Source organism: Phacochoerus africanus, chromosome 5 (genome assembly GCF_016906955.1).
Source record: "Phacochoerus africanus isolate WHEZ1 chromosome 5, ROS_Pafr_v1, whole genome shotgun sequence".
Classification (NCBI taxonomy): Eukaryota; Metazoa; Chordata; class Mammalia; order Artiodactyla; family Suidae; genus Phacochoerus; species Phacochoerus africanus.
In genome coordinates, this window is record NC_062548.1 from 46,057,753 (window position 1) to 46,079,714 (window position 21,962).

Genomic DNA, 21,962 nt, shown 5'->3' on the forward strand with positions numbered 1-21,962 from the left:
GGGGAAGGGGTGTCAGGAGTGACATCTGCAGCCTGCACCAGACCAAGGACATGTTTTAGCTGATTCAAGAAATCAGCTTCGGAAAGTAAGACCCAATATAGAAAAAACACAGTGAAGTTTAATCCGGAAGCCCTATCTCATCGTCTCTGGTGAGGGGCATAGCCCCGGGCCTGTCTCCAGACAGGGGGGGGGTGTGCACAACAGTCCAGCCACTTCTTGCCCGCCCTCCCCCACCTCCGGCCCAAAGCTCTGCCTTCTTACCCTGTTCCTACCCGCCTGGGAAGGAGGGGTGGAGCCCTGAGAATTGGGGTCTGGGGTCACTGCTTTCCTCACCCAACGTCCTCCAGTCCCTCCGACATGGCGCCCACAGAGGAGGCGCGGCCCAGCGTCCTCGGCAGGGTGGGGTGCTAGGGGCTGGGAGCCCACCCTCAGGGCTGAGGCGGGAGCAGGGCTGGCCTCGGAAGGGAAGCTGAGATGGAGCACACCTGCTCCTCGCCCTCCCCACCCCCCGAGCAGGTGGCCCCATGCCAGCGCCCCGGGGGCCCTGAGATCAGACGGTGGGGTCCTGGGGCTCATCGGCTCTTCACCAGGACCCTGTAGAGTGAGAAGCTGAGGATGGCGGCGACAGCGGCCCCGACGGCCCCCAGCGCCACCCGGAGCCAGAAGGAGGTGGTATGCAGCTCCCTGTGGACAAGGTGTCTGCAGAAGAGAGGCGGCCCGGCTGCTGTACCCTCCCACCAGCACTCCCAGCAAGCGGGGCCTCACCCAGCCGCTCCCTATCCGTGCCCAGCACAGCAGGACCCCAGACATCGGGGCAGCCCGAGGCCAGGCCCCAAGAATCCCACCCAAGCGTCAGCACTGGCACCAGGGCCCGTCCCGCAATGCTGACACCAGAGCTGTCCCCACCCAGCCCGGGCCAGGGGAGGGTCTCCCACACAGGGGCCTCCGTGCTGGTACCCACGGGAAGGCGGCCATGGTTGCAAGCCGGGCGAAGACGGCCATGCTGGGCTCAGCCGGACCAGCGCAGGAGAACAGGGTCGGAGCGGGCAGTCGGTGCCGGCGGCAGAACTCCGACGGGGACAGGCCGGGTGGCGAGAGGCCCTCGGGCAAGTCGGCCTTGGAAGAAATGAACAGGCAGGGGATCTGCCCGTCCATGTAGTGGCGCTGTTGGGGCAGGGGCCGTGTGAGCAGGAAGGTGGCCCCCGGCCCCCGGCAGGGCCCCCAGGGCGGTGGGACCTTGCCTTGTAGACGCTGGCGCACAGCGCGAAGGAGCCAGGGTCACTGCCGTCAAACATCAAGCAGGCAACGTCACAGGAGGTGTCGGCCTCGGCCGTCAGCAGGCTGTCCGCGGCCACCTCGCAGAGCTAAACAGGGGGCGGCCTCAGAGGGGCGCCGGGCTCGGTCCCCCAGGGGCAGCTCCCCCGGCCGGCATGCTCCAGGCCCACCGCGGGGACCCCCAACACTCACGATCAGGTACTTCTCCTGGCCGCCGACCCGCACGGTGTCGATGGCGTAGACGGAGGGCTCCTCCGGGGGCCCCCGGGCATCCTGGTGCCGAGCAGGGAGGCAAGCGCTCGAAGCCCAAGGCCTGAACCTCTGGCCCCCTACCCCCACCCCCGAGCGCCCCGGGCGGACACTCACCCCCAGGCCACGGCCGAGGAAGGCCCGCAGGAAGGAGGACTTGCCCACTCCCCGGGCCCCCAGCACCTTGCACAAGAGGACGTTTCGCTGTGTCTGCCCCTTTTCCTGGTCCAGCCTCTTCTCCCTGGTGACTGCACACGGGGAGCGAGCATGAGCGGGAATGTGGCGCTGTGGGAGGTGCCGGGGGCACGGGGGGCAAGCGGGCACCCACCTGTGATGGCGTGCGCCTGCGAGTCCTGCTCACAGAGGGTGGGGTAGCCCAGGTAGCCAAGGTGCTCGAGACAGCGCTGGACGTCCAAGTAGGTCACCAGGCTGGGGACGGGAGAGGCGGGGGAGCTGCCATCACGGTGGCGTGGGGCGCGGCCGGGGGCGGGGCTGCGGTGGCCTTACGTACGTCCACTGGCAGAGGTACCCGTGCAGGGGCAGCCGACCGGCCTCCGTGCGGACGGTGTCGGGGAGCTGGGGACCCCAGGGAGGAGCGGGAAACACGCTGAAGAGGCTCTCGAGCTCTGCCGGCGAGAGGGCGCCGTCCTGGTCCTGTGGGCAGAGGGGCTGCGGTGACAGCTGGGGGGGGGGGGCGATGGGAAGGGGGGGCTCCGCGGGCGCAGCGCCCTCACCTGGTCGTGCTTCTCAAACATCCTCTGCACAAACTGGTAGCCTCGGTGGTTGAGCTCTGCACTGCAGCCGGGGGGCACGTGGAGCCTGTGGGAGCCGGGGCGTCTCGAGTGGGCACCCCACCTGCCCTGCCACCGCACCTCTGTCCTACCCAGGCCACCCAGCCCGGAACAAGGCCCCACCGCCCCCGGGGCCAAGGCCCTGGAGCCCCGAGCCTGAAGGGCACCCACACAGGGAAGAGGTAGTCGGGCGTCAGCTCCAGCGAGTCACTGTAGCCAAAGCGCCTCAGGATGGTCCACGTGGTCTCGTGGCGGCCGCGCTGGATGAAGAGCGTGTTCAAGAAAAGGAAGCCTGCTTGGGAGGGCAGAGGAGAGGTCGCACCCGGCACAGCCCAGCCTCTCCCCGGGGCTGGGGCTTGGCCAGGGCACCGGCCTCACCGTCCAGGGTCAGCCGGTTGTCCTGCACGCCTCCCGCCACGTTTCTGCTCACTACCAGCTTCACGTCCTCCAGGGCCTGCGGGGCCAGAGGGTGCCCGAAGCAGCACGTCTGCCTCCGAGAGAAAGCGGCCCCCCTGCCCCGTCAGCCAGCTGCCCGGGGGGCCGCTCGGTCCATGCGGAAGGCGGCCGAGGTGGGGGCTGTGGCCGCAGCCGAGACGGGTGGGCGCCCCAGGAGACAGAGGGACCATACCTGGAAAGCGTTGAGCTCCTGGTCACTGAGCGCCTGGTCCATGTCCTGGTCTGAGAGCCTGAAGATGCGGGTGAGGGCCTGGGAGCAAGCGGGCCTCAGCTGTGGGGACAGCGGCTCAGCACACGCCTGCCCCTCCTACCCGCTCGCCCTCCCTGCCGGCGCCCGCTGCCCACCTGCTTGGCCTCAGGGTCATAGAGGGGGGCGGTGGGGTGCAGCACAGCCTTCTGTGCATAGTAGAACAGCTCCGAGATGTTCTTCAGGTTCTTGGCCGAGCACTAGGACACATGGGAACAGACTCGGAGGTGAGGCAGGGCCCCGCACCCTGGCCTCTGTGACCCTGGTACCTCTCACCCTGTGTGCTCACCTCCACGCAGGTCTCGATCTCGGGGAACTGGCTCATGATGGGCAGCACGGCCTCCATGGAGCCCCCCGGCCGCAGGTCTGACTTGTTGCCCACCAGGATGATGGGGACCCTGGGAGAGAGGCCCAAGGTCAACAGGGGTCAGGTGCCGGCAGGCCCAGCCCCTTGCCCAAGCCTTGCTTGTTACCTGGGACCTCTCCTGGTGTTCCCATTCACCAGCGGGATCCATTTGGTTCGGATCTGAAAGGCAAGACCTGGCCATGAGGAGAGGGGGCCCGCCCGGCCCACAGCCCCCCAAGGGGAACTCATGCTCGGCTCAAACAGAGACGTGGGCAGCCCAGGCGCACTGAGGGCCAAAGTCACAACCACTGGCAGTGAGGCCGGTGAGAGAAACCAGCAGGGAGGACCTCATCTGGTCCCAGTAGCTCCCAAACACGCGCAACGAATATGGGGTCAGCAGTCCCCCCCTCCCCCCCCCCCGCAGGCCTCAAAGGTTCACTTGCGGCCGTTCACGCTCTCTGCAAGATGGAGGATCACGAGAGCTCTGGGGAAGCTGCAGGGGTCTGGGCCATGAGGATCCCCAAAGCACTTGTTAAGAGATGGGGTGCAAGTCGCCCCCACGTGGGGTGTGTGCAGAGAACCAGGGGCTGACCCGCTGGGTGCCGGTGACAGGGGGACGGGCTGGGCGGAGAGCTCCCTTGCTCACCTTCTCGACAGTGGTCTCCTCTGACACATCATATACCACGCACACCACGCTGGCCTGTGGGCAGAGGAGCGGTGTGTGGCGTGATCTGATGCTTCCTGCTCCACTCACAGGCTGCACAGGACCAGGATGACGGACCACGGCAGCCCGCCCCTCCAGCTGGCGCTCCCAGGCCGAGTCACACCAGTGGCCACTCACACCTCAGGCAAACCCTTCCCTGCCTGCTCTTGCCACAGATGCCAGGCCCCAAGATGGCAGCTCTGGTCCAGTCCCCTGAGGGCTCAGGATAGATACGGCCACTGTGAAACTTGGCGCCGCCACCCCAGCCTCAGCCCTTGGCTCCCTGGTCACCACATGCAGCGCCAATGACCAGAACCACAACACAGGGGAAAGGGCGCCTCGACAGCTGCTGTAGGGAGCTGCGGCCTGCATCCTTGCCCAGTGGTACCCTCAGGACATAGCAGCAGCTGCTGGGGGATCAGGCAGGACTGCGGGGGCAGCGCCCACACCCCCAGCTTGGTCCAGGCACAGGTTCTCCTGGTAACAGGGAAGCACAGGGTTGTGCGGCCCACAGCCTTGGCCACAATACCCACTGAAGCCCAGAGGCCCAGGACACTGGACTAAGTAAGGGGTGGGGAAGGACAGCTGGGCACAGCCGTCTAAGGGATCACTGTCACGGACCTGGAGGCTGCTCCCAGGGTCCACCGGGAGAGGAAAAGCCAGGGAGACCTGGCCAGCCATGTGGGCAGGAAGGAGTAAAGGTCCCTCTCTTCCCCGTCTCCCAACAGGGTGCATCACTGGCACCCCAATAACCCTTAGAGCTGACAGGTCACAGCAGAATTAACGAGGCTGCAGACTCACTGGGCACCCTAATCTCATCCCTCAGAAAGTGAAGCCGATCAGGCCAAAAGCACCACCCCCGGGCCTGAGCCCTGACCCCAAGGCCCAGCACCTCCTTCCCGAGGCTTCAGAACACCCTGTACCTTCTGAATCTCGTCCTGGAGCTCCTCGGCTGTCTGCTCAGCTTCTGCATGGGAAAAAGACCCCACTGCGGACCTGCCAGAAGCGCCAGCTCCTGGACAGAACCGCGGGCAGGGGCCTCTCTACCTGAGTAATCCACGATGTGGGTGGGCACCTTCTCTGGAGTGACGTCCGCGGGAATGGTGATCTCTTCTGCCCGAGGGGGGACCTGGGGCAGAGGCGGCCGTGAGGGCAGCCGGGAAGGACTGAGGGCGGCGGCGCCCAGGCCTGGGCTCCCCCTGGGCGCGGGGCGTGCTCGGCCTTACCTCTTCGGGGAACTCCTCGCCCACCAGCGACAGGATCAATGACGTTTTTCCTACCTGGGCTGCGCGCGGGGGCGGGAGAGGCAGGCGGCGCGGTCAGCGCAGCGGCCAAAGTGGCGGCGCCCCGCCTCAGCCACGACCGGCCGCTGCCCCAAGACCCCAACCCGGCCCCGGCCCCCGCCCGGCCCGGGCCCGGGCGCACACCCTCGCCCAGCAGCAGGATGCGCACGTCTGGTTTCATGGTGACCGCCAAGAGCTGCAGCCAAATCCGGACGCAGACCCCGTCCCCGCAAGCGACCTCGAGCGCGACCGCAAGCCCGGCCCGGGCCCGCGCTCTACAGGCGCCCGCACTTCCGGCCCCCGCGCGCGCAGCCGCACTAGCGAGCGGGGCGGGGGCACGGATCAGAGCCGCCTGGCTGCGCCGCGGCGCCACCGCGTGGGCGTGCTGGGCACCCCAGGCGCCGCGCTGTCCCGAGGGGCGGGGCCTCTGCCCCAGGTGCCGCCCCGGCCACCCCCGGAGCTCACAGGTGGGCAGGCCTCCAGGCCTCCCCTGCAGGGTGGGGGCAGGGAGCAGGAGGCCTAAGGGTAGGTCAACAGCTGATCTCAGGTCGGAAGGGACAGCAGAGCCCGGAAACAGGAGTCTGGAGAAGCCAGCAGACCTTGCCTTAATGCAACGCCCACGTTTATTTGAACTGTACAAGGTGGAAACAAAATCCAGAAGGAAACGAGGCCACGAGCGCTTCACAGATGTGTGTTCAAGGTCTTGACTGACACAACACGCTCCGGGGCCAGCCTGGGGCGGAGCCCACAGAGCCACGTGGGCCCAGCACAAGGCCCTGGGCCAAGCCAACTTCTCAGCCAAGCCTCTGCCCAGGCCAGTGCACCCAGCTGACCAGCAAGGCAAGCCCGACTCGGCCATCCTTACCGCAGCTCAGGGGCCCACGACTTCCCACACCAGGATCTGTGTGTGGGACGCCGTGAAGAGCAGCTGGGCAGATGGGGAAAACCTGCAGAGCTGCACTGAGTTGGCGTGGCCAGCAAAGTCCTGCACGGCCCCCGAGATATAGTCCACCAGCCTCAGCATCCGTTCTGTGGGCGGACAGCGGGGGCGGGGGGGCACCTCAGCACCCACTGTGGGCGGACAGTGGGGGGGAGGCCAAGGCAGCTGGGGCGCTGGGGGCCCGTGCCCGACTCTGTGTAGCTCCAGGATCTGAGGCTCCTCCAACCCACCCTGGCTCTGTCTCCAGCTGAAACGGCGGCCTCATGGGGGAACCTGCCTGCACCCCCATCTCCAGATCTGATCTCTTAACACCCCTGGAGGGAAGGTCCTCGCCCCACCCACTTCAGGGACAAGGAGCTTGGGGCCCAGGTGTACCTACGTGGCCCCACTCAGGTCAGGCCAGAGTCCACGCCAGAGCTCAGCACTCACCAGCAAAGCCGACAGCCATGAGGCAGGCCCTGGGGGATAGGCTCATGGACACGGCAAAGAAAGGCAACGGGATCCTCTCCACCACCTGCAGGCAGCGAGCGTGAGGCCCTGGCAGGGGTTCCCATGGCCCTGAGACCCGCCCCTCCCCAGCACCAGGTCCTGCGGGCAGGTGCACATGCCTGCTTCTGCCGGAGGCTGTAGAAGAGCACCTCGTGGTGCGGGCCGAGGCCCACACATGCCAGCAGCGCCCCATCCCAGGGACAGAAGGCAGCCAAGGTTGGTGGCAGGCAGCCGGGCACCTGTGGAGAGTGTGGCATTGGGAGAGGGTGGGCAGCATCTGCCCACCGGGCTACTGGGATTCTTACCTCTGTGAGGGCAGGCGCTGGGAAGCTCAGCCAGTCCACAAGCTCACAGTGGTTCTGCGGCCAATCAGAGGCCCAGACGCTGACCCGCTGGTCCCCGCTGGCGGCCAGCCACAGGTCTGCACCCTCCGCCCCGAAGTCTCCATACTGGGGGCGGAGGTGAGGGGGAAGGAAGGGCTGGTAGGTGCCTCCTGCCCCACTCCGCCCGCCCGTTTCCCTCCCAGCACCCTGGACTGGGCCGGGCCGGGCCCTGCCAGCTCTCGTCACCTCTTTTCTCGTGCTCTGGATGGTGCAGATCGGGGCCCCTCGGTGGTCTCTCAGGATGCGGAGGGTCACACCTGTGCGAGGGCGGCTCACGGCCACGAGCCCCTCTTTGTCTCCGGACAGGAGAGTCTGACCTGGGACGGGCAGGACCACACGGTTCCCTGGGAGCCCCTGGCCCTCAGCCTAAAGGTGTGACCTGCGCCAGGCAGAAGCCGTGCTGTCGCCCATGAGCCCGGGCCTCACCGTCAGCAGAGAAGACGACGGCTGTCACCGCGGCGGGGTGGGGGTGCATCTTGAGCTCCATCGCCATCCGGGAGACGCTGAAGACTCGCAGCGTGCCGTCGCCGTAGCCTGCCACCACCTGCTGCTGCTCGGGGCGTCCACAGGATGGGGGGCTCCAAGCCAGGCAGAGGCAGCTCTGGGGACCCCCAGGGGGAGAACATCAGCCCCCTGCCGGGGGCGGGGCGGGGGAGGGATCCAGGCCTAGGCTGCGGACAGACGCCAAGGCCAGAGCAAGAACGGCAGCTGCCAGAACCCTTCAGGGCACAGGCAGGGCCAGAAGCTGGGCTGGGCACGGCCCCAAGCACGCGCCCCTAGCCCCTGGGGCCCCCCCCCTGAGTACCTGGCTTAGCACCTGGAACTGGATGAGCAGCTCCATGCTGGCCAAGGACCACACCCTCACACTCCCGTCATCGCTGCACATGGCGCAGCGGGACCCGCCAGGGCTGAAGACGACCTCGTTCACCTGTGAGGAGCCGGCCACCCGCCTGAGGCCACAGCGCCTGAGGCCGCTCACGAGAGCGCTCCCTCTCCCTTCAAGCTGGCCTGGCCCCGGGATCCCCCACGTGGCAGAAAGGAATCTCCCCAGGGTCCCCACACCAGGCCTGGTGGAATCCCAACTGCGAGAGGTTCGCTGGCCACTTGAACTTGACCGCCTACTTGCTGGGACATCACAGAAGAATGCTTCTGTCTTTTTTAGGGCCGCAGCCGCGTCACATGGAGGTTCCCAGGCTAGGGGACCGAATCGGATGTGTAGCTGCCGGCCTACACCACAGCCACAGCAACACAAGATCTGAGCCACCTCTGAGACCCACAGCACAGCTCACAACCATGCCAGATCCTTAACCCACTGAGCAAGGTCGGGGATCAAACCCGTGTCCTCATGGATGCTAGTCCGGTTGGTTATTGCTGAGCCACAATGGGAACTCCCACAGTAAACTGGACAGGACCTAAAACATGGTGATCCTGGAGGGCTGCAGACGGAAGTAAAGGATGTGCCCTCTCCTGGCGGGGGGTGGGGGTGGGCAGCTGAGCTCCCCCTGTGTGCTGGATGCACTGAGGGAGACAGCCCACGCAGCGACAGATCAGGATCTTTGGTGCGAGAAAAAAGAGACTCGTGCACCAAGGAGGGAGGAACAACAGGAACTCTCCAGACAAAAATTTCTTTGAGGATCACCGCTGCATCTGAACAAATGAACGTGGCTTTTTTTTTCTTTTAAAAAACAGACCCCTAGTCCAGGAACTACCACATGTCACAGGTATGGCCCTAAAAAGAAACAAAAAAACAGAAGTTCCCCTTGTGGCTCAGCGGTTGAGAGACCTGACTAGCATCCATGAGGACGTGGGTTCAACCCGTGGCCTCACTCAGTGGGTTGAGGATCCGGTGTTGCCGTGAGCCGTGGTGAGGCGCAAACGCAGCTCGGATGCCACATTGCTGTGGCTGTGGTGTGGGCCGGAGGCTACAGCTCTGATTGGACCCCTAGCCCGGGAACCTCCATGAGCCATGGGTGTGGCCCTAAAAAGGGGGAAAAAAAAAAAAGACTCAGGAGCCGAGTTGAACCTGCCACCAGCCGAGGCCAGGACACCACGAGCATCGAGAGAAAGTAACAGTGGGGAAACCACACCCACGTTCCCACCCCCGGCCCATAAAGACTCTGGGAGCGCACACGTGGGCCACGGCCGGCAGACGCTGGGAGCAGGGTCCACAAGGGAGACCTGTGCCCCCTCCCCGCCCGGGGAACAGGAACCAGGGATCCGACTCCCACCGCCAGACGGGGCATTCGTGAGGGAGGGGAAACGGGGCATCCTTGGAGTCCCAAGTCCCAAGAGTGATGCCAGGACAGACCGGCCCTGACCAGGCCCCCAGCCTCTCATACCACAGAGAAGCATGTCCAACTCCAGCCACGAGAGACCCCAGGCCAAACGACTGGGTCTCTCTGACAGGTAAGCTACAAGGGGAGAAAGTACAGGAGCGAGGCCCGTGGGGCAAGGGCTGCTGCATGTCTGTACGGCGCCGTACCCACAGGAAAGGGCATGTGGCTCCAAGGGTGCAGCCCCCATCCCAGGGCTCAGAGCGCCAGGGGGTGAGGTAGGGGCCTGGCCCCGGGCTGGGATCTCCCGGACGACCCCTGCAGCGAGCTGGCAGCCCACAGGCTCACCTGGCTCTGGTGGCCGCTGACGAGGCGGGTGCTGGCACCCTCGGCCCAGCTGACATACCAGAGCGTGCCGGCTGCCGTGCCCACGATGCCCATGTCCATGCTATCGTGGAAGACCGCACTCACCACGGCCCCGTCCAGGGTCAGCTCGCCTTCCAGAAACACAGAGCCAGACCTGGGGGGAGCAGTGGCTCAAAGGGGTGGCCGCGGCAAGAGCCCAGGGAGCCAGGAGGTCCAGCCGGTGGGCCCCGGCCTTGCCCCAGCACATCCCCTGGGGGACAGGCCCAGTGGGTGGAGGGTGCCAGCTCCGGGGCACGCCGTGGGTGGCAGCTCACCTGGCACTGGAGCCCTTGTGCCTCAGCTCTGGCACGGCCCCCACGGCCCACAGGCGCAGCCGGCTGGTGTTGCTGCCGCTGACCAGCCGCTCACCCCCCGACAGCAGCACTCCTGGGGGCAGCAAACGGTGGGAGCCACATCCCCAGATGCCTGGGACTCAAGCACTGGGGCTCCCGGGGAAAGCTGAACCCCAGGCTCCCAGGGGCCACGGGGGCTCCGCCTGACACCCACCAATCTGGCCATCGTCCGCCTCCCAGGCCAGGAAGCAGCGGCCGGCACGCATGTCCCAGACGTAGAGCCGGCCAGTGTGGGAGCCGCAGTAGAGCAGGGGCACGGCCCCGAAGCAAAGCGAGGTCAGCTCGCAGGCACCCACCTCCTTGGGGGTGGGCTCTCGGTGGACCTGGCGGGACCCAAGGGCCTGGGGGTCAGAGATGCCCACAGCCCAGCCAGACCCCAGCCTCCAGAACCACCTCTGCACCCCGGCACCTGGAAGCTGATGCTGCCCCCGTGCTGCTGCAGCAGCCACGAGATGATGGCTCCCCGGCCCACGCAGGTGAGCTTGCTGGCGTCCCAGAGGTTGAAGGCCACGCCGTGCACCGGCTCCGGGAGAGGCACGGAGGACAGGAGCTCATGGGTGGCCAGGCTCCACAGGGCCAGGGTGCGGTCCCGACAGTCCCCTGGGGGAGAGGCCCAGAGGCCCTTCAGCCACCTGGGGGCCCGGGACAGGCAGGGAGTTCTGGGGGCCACTGCCCTCGCCCCGCCCCACTAACCCAGGGTGACCAGGAGCCCGTCATCTGGGGAGAAGGCCAGGGCTTGGACAGCAGTGTCGTGGTGAGAGAGGAGCTGCCGGCAGGAGCCCCCCGGCACATCCCAGAGGCGGATCTGGCAGTGGGAGTCAGCACTGCTTCGGCTGGAGGCAGAGGCCAGAACCTGGCGGGGAAGGGGCGGGCAGTCAGAAAGGAGGGCGCAGCCCCGGGCCACCCTGGCTCTGGGTAGAGGGGGACTCCGCGGCAAGGCGTGCAGGCCGGAGTGCGGGAGGCGCACCTGGGCGTCGTGGCTGAGGGCCAGCGTGGAGATCTCCCCAGGGTGGCCGAGCCAGTGCTGCTGGGCCCCGGAGTGCAGGTCCTCCACCACCACCAGACGGCCGCACGTGTAGGCGAAGAAGCCTGCGGGCGGGGAGGGGCGCCCGAGCCGTCAGCTGCAGCCCCACAAGCCTGGCGCAGCGGAGGCAGGCAACGGGGACCATGCCAGGAAGGACCCGCCCGCCCCGCAGCTCGGAACACCCTGAGGCCCGGGCTGCACAGAGCCGACCACGGCCCCCACCTGTGTCCGGCCTCCACACCAGGTTGGCCCGGCCGTTCCCGTTGTAGCCCAAGACAGCTTTCAGGCGCAAGCGCTCGTCGCCGGCCCCAGGGAAGAACAGGCCCTGGGGGGAGGGGACCCGGGATGCAGGCCCACCGGCCCCACCCGCGTCTCAGGCTCTGCCTGTCAGGCCGGGTTGGGGCCCTAGCCCAGCAACAGGAAGTGCATGTCCCCTGGGGCTCAGGGAGGCGGGCTGGGCTGGGCATGTAGAGCAGGAGGGAAGAAGAGAGAGCCAGGACCGGGGGTGGGGGGCGGGGGGAGGGTGGGCTCAAGGTGGAGCAGTGACCTGCAGGGGACTGCCACCAAGGCCTGGGCTCCGGGAGCTGCCCCAGGGACATCTGGGGACTCTCTGTTTACTGGGGAGAAAGTACCCCCGGAAGCTACAAAATGCTGCCACCCCGACCCTCAGGCCACCAGGGTACCTGCTTGTGGCAGGGGCCCCCATCTCGGCCAACCTGGGCCGGCAGGGAGGCCTGCGGGTGTGCTCGGACGTGCTGGTAGGGGTCCGGGCCAGCGGCAGGCCAGGCCCTGGCTCTGCTGGGGCTGCAGGCGCCTGTCGGGAGAGAGAGAAACTGCGAGACTTCCAACCACCTGGAACCACCCCGCGACTGCTCCCTGCTGTCCCCCGGCCCTGGCTCCTCAGACACTTGGGGTCAGAGAACACAGATGAGCCACGTCCCACCGCCCACCTGGCCTGGCAGGGGCCCCAGGCTCGTCTGCCTCCTAGGAGACCATCCCTGCCTCACGGAGCAAAATGTCTGTGAGGGGCAGCAGGGGCTGTCCTGAAGCCACGTGGAGTCGTGAGTGACCCAGCCCCACCCCATCACCCGTCCCCCGCTTACCGGGCTGACCACGGGGGCAGGGAGGCACGCCGCACTCCCAGGGGCCCCCTGCAGCTCCCCAGGCCCCGTTGCCAGCCCTGCCATCCTCCTGCGCCAGCGTGGGTGGGTGTGAGGCCTGAGGGAGCCCCTCGGGCCCACGGCTCTCACCCGACGTGGAGAGAGCACCTGGGGAGTGGGAGAGACAGTCAGAAGAGAGCAAGAAACCCCCCCACCCCCGTCCCCGGCTGGGAGCAGCCAAGCAGGTGGACAGAGCCAGGACTGAGCAAGTGAGCGGGACACACCCCCTCCAGGCCCTGCAGCCCCCACCCTCACCGTCATAGCCCTCGGGGGGCCTGGTGCAGATACTCGGCTGTGGTGGAGACACCTGAGACGGCACAGGCGCCGGCTGCTGGGGGAGCTCACTGGCTTCGGATACTGTGTCCTCCGGCTGCCCCACACCCAGGCCTGAGAATGGAAGGAGCCGGGCTGTCCTCGGGGAGCGGAGAGGGCAAGAGATTTGGTGCGAGGCATGCCCGGCCTCTCCTCCCAGCTCTGCACTGGGACCCCCGGAGCCTGCTGGCAAGACAGGGCCACTCACCAGCCTCGCAGGTCAATGGGCCCTCCAGTGAGCCGTGGACGCTGTGGGGGCAACAAGAGAGGCTGTCACGTTGGGTAGGGTGCGGCCAGAGGCCCAGCAGGTGCAGGTCAAGGGTGGCCACTTGCCTTTCTGGGGGGCACTGCTCAGGGGGAGCCAGGATGTCCCAGAGAAAAACAGCGTCTCCCACGCTGAGGAGCTGCCGCTGGCCGGGGATGAAGGCCACGGCCCGCACTGGCTCCGAGTGGCCGATGAAAACCTGGGAGCAGTGGTGTTGGATGCAGAAGCCCTGAGCCCAGCAGGAGGAACACTGTCCTCGCAGCTCTAGGCCCAGCCACCAGAGCCGGAACTGACCAAGAGACCCGCAGGCGGCGCAGGCAGCGGCAGGTGTGGGGACCCGCTGCGCAGCTGCCCGAGGCACACACCTGGCAGGTGGGGCCAGCCTCCGCCAAGTAGTCCCACAGCCTGATGGCCCGGTGGCTGGCTGTCAGAAGAAAGTGGCCATCCTCGCTGAGAGCCAGGCAGGAGCAGGCTGCGGGCTGCACACAAGACAGCTGCGAGAGAGCAGGCGGCCAGACGCTCAGGGCACACGGGGCTGCCTGCCGGCCCTGCCCTCCCCTGACAGGGACGAGGCGCCGCAGCACAGCCGGAAAGGAGGAGGAGGAGACCAGGCCGCTGGGTGCTACCCTGGACTCACCTCCCGGACCACGCGGCCCGATGTGGAGTCTAGCACCGCCACTGTGTTTGAGGACGTGGACACAAGCAGGTGGCCAGGGGATGCAGGGCCGAAACAGACGGCCACGGCCGAGTCCAGGCGGCCGCCAGCCGGGTCCAGTGTGCTGACATCGACCCGCAGCAGCTGGGGGAGAGCAGCCAAGGTCCCCGCTGTGACCTCCAGGCAGAGCTCACGCCCCCAGAGCCAGACCAGACAGCGTGCAGTCTCAGACACCCAGGGGCACCCCTCCCCGCCCATGGCTTACACATCCTCCTGCCGCGAGGGGGACTGGATCCAGGTCCTCTCCGAAAGGCCGTGCTCCTTTTAGAGAGAACCTGAGGCCTCAGTGGTGGATCCCAGGGGAGCCACACAATAGCCAGGGATGGGAACCCATGGGGTCTGTGGACCAGGCTGGCGAGGCTGTGCCCTCACTGGAAACATGGGAGGCTCTAGCTGACTCACCTCAACAAGTGAGGCCGTGTCCATGACAGTCACCGTGTCCTTGGAGGGACCCACGACGGCCAGCAAGCGACTATCCCCACTGACAGCGAGGACACCAGGGCCCAGACAGGCCTGGCACACCACGTTGGCTGCCGGCAGCATGAGGCAGGCGGTCAGCTGGGCAGCGAGGGGCCCAGAGTGGACCCCGGATGAGGATGTGCACCTGCCCCCAACTGCAGCAAACACCAGCCGGGCTGGGAGGGGCCCCCCGCAGCCAGACCATGGGGTCCGCGCGAGGGCACCGAGATGCCAGTGGGCGCCACATCCTGCAGAACAGCTGGGGCTCCCAGAGTGAGCACAAAGTGACAAGCTGGCTGGCCCAAGTTACTGTGGCCACGGGAGGGGCGATGCCCTGGGGACCGCTGACCACCCCGCTCCCGGCCGGCCCAGTGCTCAGGTGCTCAGCCCCTCGGGGGAAGGGAAGGCTCTGACTTTCGATTTTGGAAGGCTATTGAGCCCTAAAGCCTCACCTGCCGCCAGGGGTCCAGGCGGCGTGGCTGCAGAGCGCAGCACCAGGGTCATGGGGCACCAGGCACCCTGCCCCCCCGGGACCTGATCTGGGGGTGGTTGGGAGGTGGGGGGCGGGGGAAGGCAGGGGTGCCTGACCTGCCACTCTCAGGACACGGCAGCGGGGGGCGCTGCTATGGTACTGAGCCAGGGCACCCCGAGAGCAGGAGCTGAACAGGAGGCTGCCGTCCGGGCTGGCGACCAGGCCAGTGATGGCTCCCTGGTGGCACCTGCACCATAAGGACGCCGCTGCCTCGTCCCTGAGCTGCACCGTCCCTGACCTCCCACGGCTGGTCTGCCCGAGTCCCGAGAGGGCAGCAGAGGACAGGGCTTCCTGTGGACGGTGCCCCCTGCCAGGCCCAGCTGCCCACACACTTGAGGGAACCCCACAACCCACCCCAGCTTCCACTGCAGGCATCTGGCGGGGCCGGGCCGGCTGGGCACCCACCTGTGCTCCACCAGGACCTCCGCGGCCTCCAGGCTGAAGGAGCGGACGGCCCCGCTGCTGAAGCCACAGAAGAAGGTGGGCTGAACGGGGTGGAAGGCGACGGCACACGGGGCCTCCTCCTGAGACGTGAACTCGTACAGCTGGAGGGCGGGTGACATGAGGGCGGACGGGGTGAAGTGACCAGCCAGGCACAAGGTCTGAGAGCCAGTCTCTCTCTAAGTGGCCTGGACCTTCAGGCCCCAAACACAGGCACACAACACCCAGGCCCTTGCCACCAGGGCCCTCTAGTCCCCCGCTCCCCCACCCCCCCGCCGGCTCCCTCCTGGCCACACCCCACCTGCTGCAGGGTCGCCTGGTCCCAGATGCGGACGGTGCAATCCTGGGACACCGTGGCCAGCTGGCCCCGGCTGCACTCAGCGGCCAGGGCCAGCACGGGGGCAGTGTGGGAGCGCGCCAGCACACTGTACTCGCGGGACACGACATCCAGGAAGCCCAGGAGGCCGGAGGAGGTGGTGGACAGCACGCGCAGGCCGTCAGGGCTGAGGCGCACGGAGCTGACGGGGCCCTCGAGCTCTGCAGGCAGAGTGAACGGTGACTGCCCGGGCCTGACGGGAGGCAGGCCCAGCGCCAGAGCCACCCAAGCAGCTGACTGCACCCAAGCTGTGCCCCCCAACCCCAGACCTTGACACAGAGAAGCCCCGCCTCGCTGCGGGCTGGGACAGGCAGTTCCCCCGGGACCACCTGCTCCTGGGTGCAGCATGGTGGGCCTCAGGCTCAGGACACAGCCCACCCGCAGCGAGGAGGTGTGGAAGCGGCACCTGTCTCCAGGAGCACAGCAGAGAAGTCCAGGCGCCAGAGGCGCAGGAAGCCGTCCTCAGAGCCCACGGCGCACGTGGTCCGGGACATGCTGAGGCTGCTGATGGCAATGCCCGGCCCTGGGTGGGGGAGGCAGGTCAGCCCAAATCATCAGGGCTGCTCCCCCCGGCACAGCGGAGCCCACCTACCAGACGAGAAGTTCTGCTTCTGCGGGAGAGAGTCACCGGGGCTCTGTGCTGGCAGCAGGCGGCGAGCACGCTGCACGGCCATGCGCTGGCAGTCAATCTCCAGGATGTGGCCACTGCGGCTGCACACGTAGCTGTGCGGGGAGGTGACAAGTGAAGGCCAAGGGCAAGAGGGAGGAGGCCCCAACCCTGACCTTCTGTTGGGGAGAGAGAGGCAGAGGTATGACGGGAGGGGAGGGGAAGGGGGCAGAGGGGAGGGAAAGCAGGGCTCACAGCGTCTGGCCGTCCTGGTCCTGCCTGAAAGCCAGGTCAGTGAACTCCAGCACCTGGTGCTCCCCCAGGTCCACGGGGCAGGAGTGCAGCCCCCCACCTCGCAGCCGCCACAGCCGCACGCTGCCCCGCCCGCACGATGCCATCCTGCGAGGGGGACCAGGGTGAGCCAGGGCGGAGGAGGGACCCTGATTCGGCTGACCCGGCACCGCGGGCGGCCTGTCACCTGGTTTCATCAGAAAAGGCGAACTCGCACGCCTGGACGTGGACATCGGTGCGGGCCTTGGCGAGGACGGCAGCCTCTCCACCTCGGCCCACCTGCTCGGTGCCCCACACCACTGCCACCTGCAACAAGCCCACGCTGAGTGCCCACCGGGCCTCTCCACAGGAGCAGCCGCTGAGCTGGAGGGGATGGGGAGCCCGCCCCCCACTGCCTGCCCCGCAGAAGCCCCGGGTGCCCACCCAAGGCTCCCACAGACACGTGTCCGCGGAAAGGAGCAGAAGGCTCGAACCTCAAACCTCGAGCAGAGCCCAGGCCCCAGGTGAGACACCCAACTTTAGAGACGCCGACGCAGAAAACCCTCTAGCTCAGGCCCCCAAGGAGGGCAGCGAGGCGGCCGGTGAAGGCCCGGTCCACCCACCGGGAGTGCAACCCACACTGCAGCCCATGTGGCGCAGGAGAGCCCCACTTCCTAAGCCGCGGAGACCCTGCCTGCACCCCAGACGGGCTGTCCCACCTCCCTGGCCCGGCCCCGTTACCGTCCGCCCACGGCGGTCCTTGCCGACGCCGCAGAGCAGCTCCCCACTGTCGGAGAAGCTGCGGAGGCCGTACAGGAGGTGGTCAGCCTCGCCGGGGCCAGCGCGCGCCCCCCCCCCCCCCGCCCCCCTCAGAGGCTCTGCGCCCACCTGAGGGAGCAGATGGCGTGGCCCGGGCTCCGGAACAGACACAGGCAATGCCCAGTCCGGAAGTCCCAGAGGCGCAGCATGCTCGGGGGCTGGGCCTGGGCTGAGGCCAGCAGCGCGCCGCGCCCGTCCAGCGCCAGGGCGGAGACCTGGGGAGGCAGCGGGTTGAGGGCGGGCGGGCGCCTGCACACCACCCCTGGGCCGGGGGGTGCCCACCTTGTCTATGTGGCCAAGGAAGAAACGCTGCTTCTGCGTGTCGACACTCAGGACGATAATGACAGCGTGGCAAGGATACACGACAGCAGCCCCGTCCCTGGTCCACAGGGCCTGCGCACAGGAGCCAGACACCGAGGCCACAGACTGGTTGGCTTCGTCCCCCCACACCTGGACCACCCCCCTTCCCCCCGAGTCTCACATACAGGGGTCAAGAGAATACACACGCGCACACAGACACAGAGCTTCCCCTAAACCCTGTGCACAACTTGAGAATCCCTGGGGGTTCCACTAACATAACTCCACAGAGCCTGCGTCCAGGAGGGCCTGGCAAGCACAAGCCTCCCCTCCTCCTGCGGCCCCCGCAGGGACCCCCAGTCTGGCCCACACATGGCCCTGTGCTGCTGGTCTGGATCTGGGGTGGACAACATACATCACGGCTTTAAAAGATGACCAGGGCTCTCAGATCTCTGGAAGCCGGAGCATGTGAACCAGCGGTGACCTGGCCGGTGCTCACAACACAAAGAGGAGATGCCTGCGACTGGGTGTGGCTGCGACGAGCAAGCACTGAGCCTGCGCCGTGGGCAGGGCCAGGCCTCTGCAGTGGGGAATGGACCAAACCCCTGGGGGAGCTCTGAGGTCCACTCAGCCACCTCGGGGCTATCCCCTCTGTGTGGCTGATGCTTGTAGGACCCAACGAGAGCACAGGATCCTCACCCATGTGGTGCTGTGACCCCCAAAGCCGATGGCCCCTTTCAGCCTCAGGATGGGATCCGGGAGGAAGCTCTGCAACAGGTGAACTTGGGGTGAGACCCTGGGTGGCGAGGCCTTGTCCCACCAGGGCTGCCCCACCCAGAGCTGGTTCGTGCCTCCCAAGGAAGTCGCTTGGTCCTGGTGGCTTCTGCTGGCTGCTTTGTGGCAGGAAGCCAGGACTCCAGAGACAGTGCTAGACCCTGCAGGTACCCCGACCTGCCATGGCCTGGAGCCCAAGGCATCCCACAGACCAAAGAGGCATCGCCCTCTCCTTACTCTGTTGAGAACGATTTTGGGGAATTCTCTTTGTGGCTTAGCGGTTAACGAACCCAACTAAGATCCATGTGGATGTGGGTTTGATCCCTGGTCCCGCTCAGTGGGCTAAGGATCCAGCGTTGCCATGAGCTGTGGTGTAGGTCGCAGATGCGGCTTGGATCCCATGTTAAAGTGGCTGTGGCGTAGGTCTGCAGCTGTAGCTCCGACGGGACCCCTTGCTTGGGAACCTCCATATGCCGAGAATACAACCGTAAAAACAAAAACAAACAACAAAAAGAAAACGGCTTTTGCCCACGGTCACTTCCTACTGGTCCTGCTTTTTGCCAGAAAGCTGGATGAAAAGGAACCATGAGCAGGAATCACACGCCCTACCCAAATTCCTGGTGGCTGGGGACCGGTGTCCCTCCCCACAGCTCGTCCAGAACCCACTCCCCTCCACGGCACAGTCCAGCCCGCCTTCCTGGGAAAGGCACTCACCCCTCGTGGAGCTGTGGCCTCTGGGGCCGTGGGCGCCACCGCTGGCTGACAGGCAGACACGTGAAGGGCGTCACTGGCTGCGTGCTCGTCAGTGGCTTCCACCCGGGCCCCAGGCTTGTGGCTACGGCCACTGGGGCCACCTGCGCTGGAGCTCTCCGACCGCCGGCAGGACAGGCTGACGTCTGGAAGGGGCCCGGGTGCCAAGGAGGCCCGGTGGGACTTTGGGGGAACAAGAGCCTGTCAGCCGCCTGGACCACCCTCCCCAGCCCCATCTCCGAGGGCACAGGGCACTCACCACCGTGGGGCCGCGCTTCCGGACCACAGGAGACGCGCTGTCCTGCAGAGGCTTGCTGAGGGTCGCCGGCTGAGAGGGAAGCCCAGCTAAGACCACAACGGAGAAGGGGTCGCAGAACCCAGCGAGCAGAGCACAGACAGAGCGTGAAAACATGGCAGCGAGGCCTGCCCGGGGCAGCAGCGGGCCCTGGCCTTGCCTACCCGGCAGCAGGGAAGCCGCACCAACAGCTGCAGCCCCCAACCCGGGACCCTGGCACCCCTTCCCAGTTGTAAAGCTAGGAGCCAGGCGGCACCCTGACCGCAACCTCCCGAGTGGCTCTGGGACCTTGGGACAGTGTCTCCACCTTCAGGGACCATACTGCTGGCTTCGCCTCCCCCGGTGCGGCTTCGGGCCCCCTGTCCCACCAGCTCCATGGGCCTGAGGGTCTGAACCCGGGTCCCAGCTGCCCCATAGGCTCACCTGCCTCGGGAGAGGGACAGCCCCCCTGCACCGTTTCGGACAGCCTTTTCCAGCGGTCGTTCGGAAACCTCAGTGGAAAGAGAATCAGCTTCCCAGGGCCGCCTAGCCCTCCCTCCACCAGGCCTCCCTCAGCACATGCAGAGCCACTCACCGGATGTGGACGTAGTGGTCGTGCCAGCTCTCCCCTTTTGGCACTGGGAACGCCATCTCTCGAGGTATGGGGGTGACCGACAGCTTCGCGCGCCGGGCTTCAGCGACCGTGACAGCTACCAGAAGCAGGGGTGTTCCACGTGAAGGGGTGCCCACCTAGCTCCCTCTCCCAGCCCAGCCACCACCTCGCCCCCAGGCTGTCTCGGGAGCGGGCAGACTCAAAAGATGCTGCGGCGGAGGCGTGTCCATCAAGTACCAGCAGAGGTGCAGAGACCAAGGCAGACAGAGTGAGAGCAGGCGGGCCGCAGGCTAAGCGCAGGGTGTAGCCCTCACCAGGGTCGAAGCACAGGTCGCTGGTGTAGAGGCTCCTGACCAGCAGGCTGGCACACAGCCTGATGCTCTTGAGGTGACTGTGGCGCCGGTTCAGGTAGACCAGGAGGAGGTCCGGCAAGTCAAGCTGCAGGCAGGTCCAGCGGGTGCCAGGGGGGGCCACACTGGCCAGCTCTGCTGGACATCAGCCAAAGTCAGTGTCTAAGCTCTCACGAGGCAGCCCACAGCACTCCTTGGCATGTCCCCACACCCATGTTCCCAACCCCATGCCCGCCACCCACCTCCCCCTGGCCCCTCGGGCTGCCTCTCCAAGACCTTCCGTGTCCCTCAGATGCCTCCTCTGTGTGTTACCTTTCCTGGGTGCCCCAGGCTCACAGACAAAAGGAAACTGAAGCCACATGGCTGTAGACTTAACCTCCTTGTAGAGACTAGAAAATGACAGTCGGATGACCTGGCTGTCCTGTGGGGACACAGCACACCTGTGACAAGGCTCGCCTGCAGCACAAGGGCAGGGCCTCCGCAGGCTGCCCAGCTCCCCAGCTCAGCACCTCGGTGGCCACATCCAGATGAATGACGAAATGCTTGGTGGGCAGGGGCCGAAAGAGCACATACAGGTAACGTCCAGTCAGCCCCAGAGACTGGGTGCTGGTCTTAGGGAGCTGGATGTAATTGGCGGCAGAGACAGAGCCCCGGACGCGATACACGCTGCACTTGAGGGTCTTGTCCTGGGGACAGACGGAGGCAAGGCGTCCCGCACAGACACCGGGGCGGGGTGGGGTGGCGTGGGTGCAGCAAAGCGCCCCACCGGGAGAGAGGACGGAAGCCGCCGCTCCTGCTCAGGTGCCCTGGCCGCCTTACCGTCACGGCGGCCACGTCGCCCTCCTTGGTGGACCGCTTCCACTCGTCCACCTTGAAGTGTCGGAAGACGTTGAGAAACGGGTGCTGCCACACTGGGGACAAGGACGCGTCAGGATCCGCCCCCAGGGGCCAGACCCTCCGCAGGTCCAGGGAGGGCGGCCGGGCCAGGGTGTGCGTGCTCCCAAGGGGTGACAGCGAGCCCAGCGCGCGGACCGGGCTCCGGGCGAGTCTCAGCGCCAACCTGTCCACGGCGGCGCCTGACTTCGGGCCCCAGAAGCCCAGCCCCGGGTCCCCAGCCCCCGGCCCCTAGTGCCCTACCCTCCCGCCGCGCGCCACTACCTCGCGCCATGGCGCCGCCGCTCGCCGCCTCTGCCGCCGCGCGCCCCACGCAGGGCACGCAGTGCGTGCCTTCCAACGGCCGCCTGGCAACCGCGCCGCTTCCGCCGTCCGGGCTCAGGGCACGTGACCGCGCTTCGGGGGCGAGTCCTAACACGTGACGGCGCGGCCGGGGCACTTAGCACGTGATTGCCGTGGGCGGGGCCTGACCTAGGCTGGCGCGGTGGGACCCCGGGGGCCCGACACCTTGCCAGGCCATAATCTGTGGTCTGCTGCTGCGCCCCCCGGCAGGCGCTTCCAACCTGGCCTCTGTGGCCAGTCCCAAGTCGGGAGCCTCTCGAGGTGCTCTAGCACGACCAGCTGTGGGACCCGGGGAGGCTCCCGACTCTCTGAGGCCCGTCTTTATGCCAGGAATGAGCCACTGCGGGCTGCCCTCCCTCAGCAGGGACCCTCCCCGCCTCCCCTGTTGCTACCTAACTCTCTGGAGGCGGCATCCACACCTGGAGTGGTCCACAGGCACAGCAGTGTCCCACGGGAGCCCCTGGGCTCCCCCACCAAGACCTGGGTCGTCCAAAG

The 21,962-nt window shown here is 66.9% G+C and overlaps 1 protein-coding gene across 21 annotated transcripts; it reads right to left on the reverse strand.

Moving 5' to 3' along the window:
- Positions 1–98: 98 nt before the first annotated feature.
- On the reverse strand, positions 99–21,549 carry LOC125127680 (mitochondrial Rho GTPase 2). Of its 21 annotated transcripts, XM_047781082.1 has the most exons (59): positions 21,390–21,485; positions 21,051–21,142; positions 20,741–20,917; positions 20,544–20,652; positions 20,196–20,369; positions 19,864–19,978; positions 19,713–19,780; positions 19,254–19,339; positions 18,959–19,177; positions 18,170–18,238; positions 17,456–17,566; positions 17,243–17,388; positions 17,096–17,153; positions 16,563–16,681; positions 16,340–16,483; positions 16,070–16,200; positions 15,884–16,000; positions 15,403–15,638; positions 15,066–15,205; positions 14,717–14,847; positions 14,072–14,199; positions 13,592–13,753; positions 13,320–13,448; positions 13,023–13,153; positions 12,898–12,938; positions 12,633–12,790; positions 12,321–12,485; positions 11,901–12,050; positions 11,440–11,542; positions 11,161–11,282; positions 10,887–11,046; positions 10,603–10,793; positions 10,348–10,516; positions 10,116–10,227; positions 9,784–9,955; positions 7,968–8,090; positions 7,589–7,763; positions 7,349–7,479; positions 7,085–7,228; positions 6,899–7,018; positions 6,720–6,804; positions 5,294–5,352; positions 5,115–5,196; positions 4,991–5,034; positions 4,011–4,064; positions 3,492–3,544; positions 3,308–3,416; positions 3,117–3,218; positions 2,944–3,042; positions 2,694–2,802; positions 2,487–2,610; positions 2,259–2,343; positions 2,036–2,178; positions 1,853–1,953; positions 1,642–1,772; positions 1,468–1,548; positions 1,242–1,364; positions 962–1,164; positions 99–699 (listed from the first exon to the last, which is right to left on the reverse strand). In XM_047781082.1, exons 1-59 carry the CDS (start codon positions 21,397–21,399, stop codon positions 573–575), a joined length of 7,152 nt encoding a protein of 2,383 aa, XP_047637038.1. In that variant the 5' UTR covers positions 21,400–21,485; the 3' UTR covers positions 99–572. The 21 variants fall into 21 exon arrangements, with proteins under 21 accessions (XP_047637038.1, XP_047637042.1, XP_047637029.1 ...); XM_047781086.1 differs by having other exon boundaries at positions 6,899–7,228; positions 21,390–21,549; XM_047781073.1 differs by having other exon boundaries at positions 6,899–7,228; positions 20,196–20,366.
- Between the last annotated feature and the right edge of the window lie 413 nt (positions 21,550–21,962).

Bases quoted from the DNA above. Each gene is read 5' to 3' on its own strand.
- LOC125127680 (XM_047781086.1), bottom strand. The intron at 5,353-6,719 runs GTGAGTGCTGAG...CCCCGCGCGCAG, and splicing joins CATGGCTGTCGGCTTTGCTG to CCCAGGTAGGAAAAACGTCA. The intron at 700-961 runs GTGGGTACCAGC...TCTCTTCTGCAG, and splicing joins GCAACCATGGCCGCCTTCCC to ACACCTTGTCCACAGGGAGC.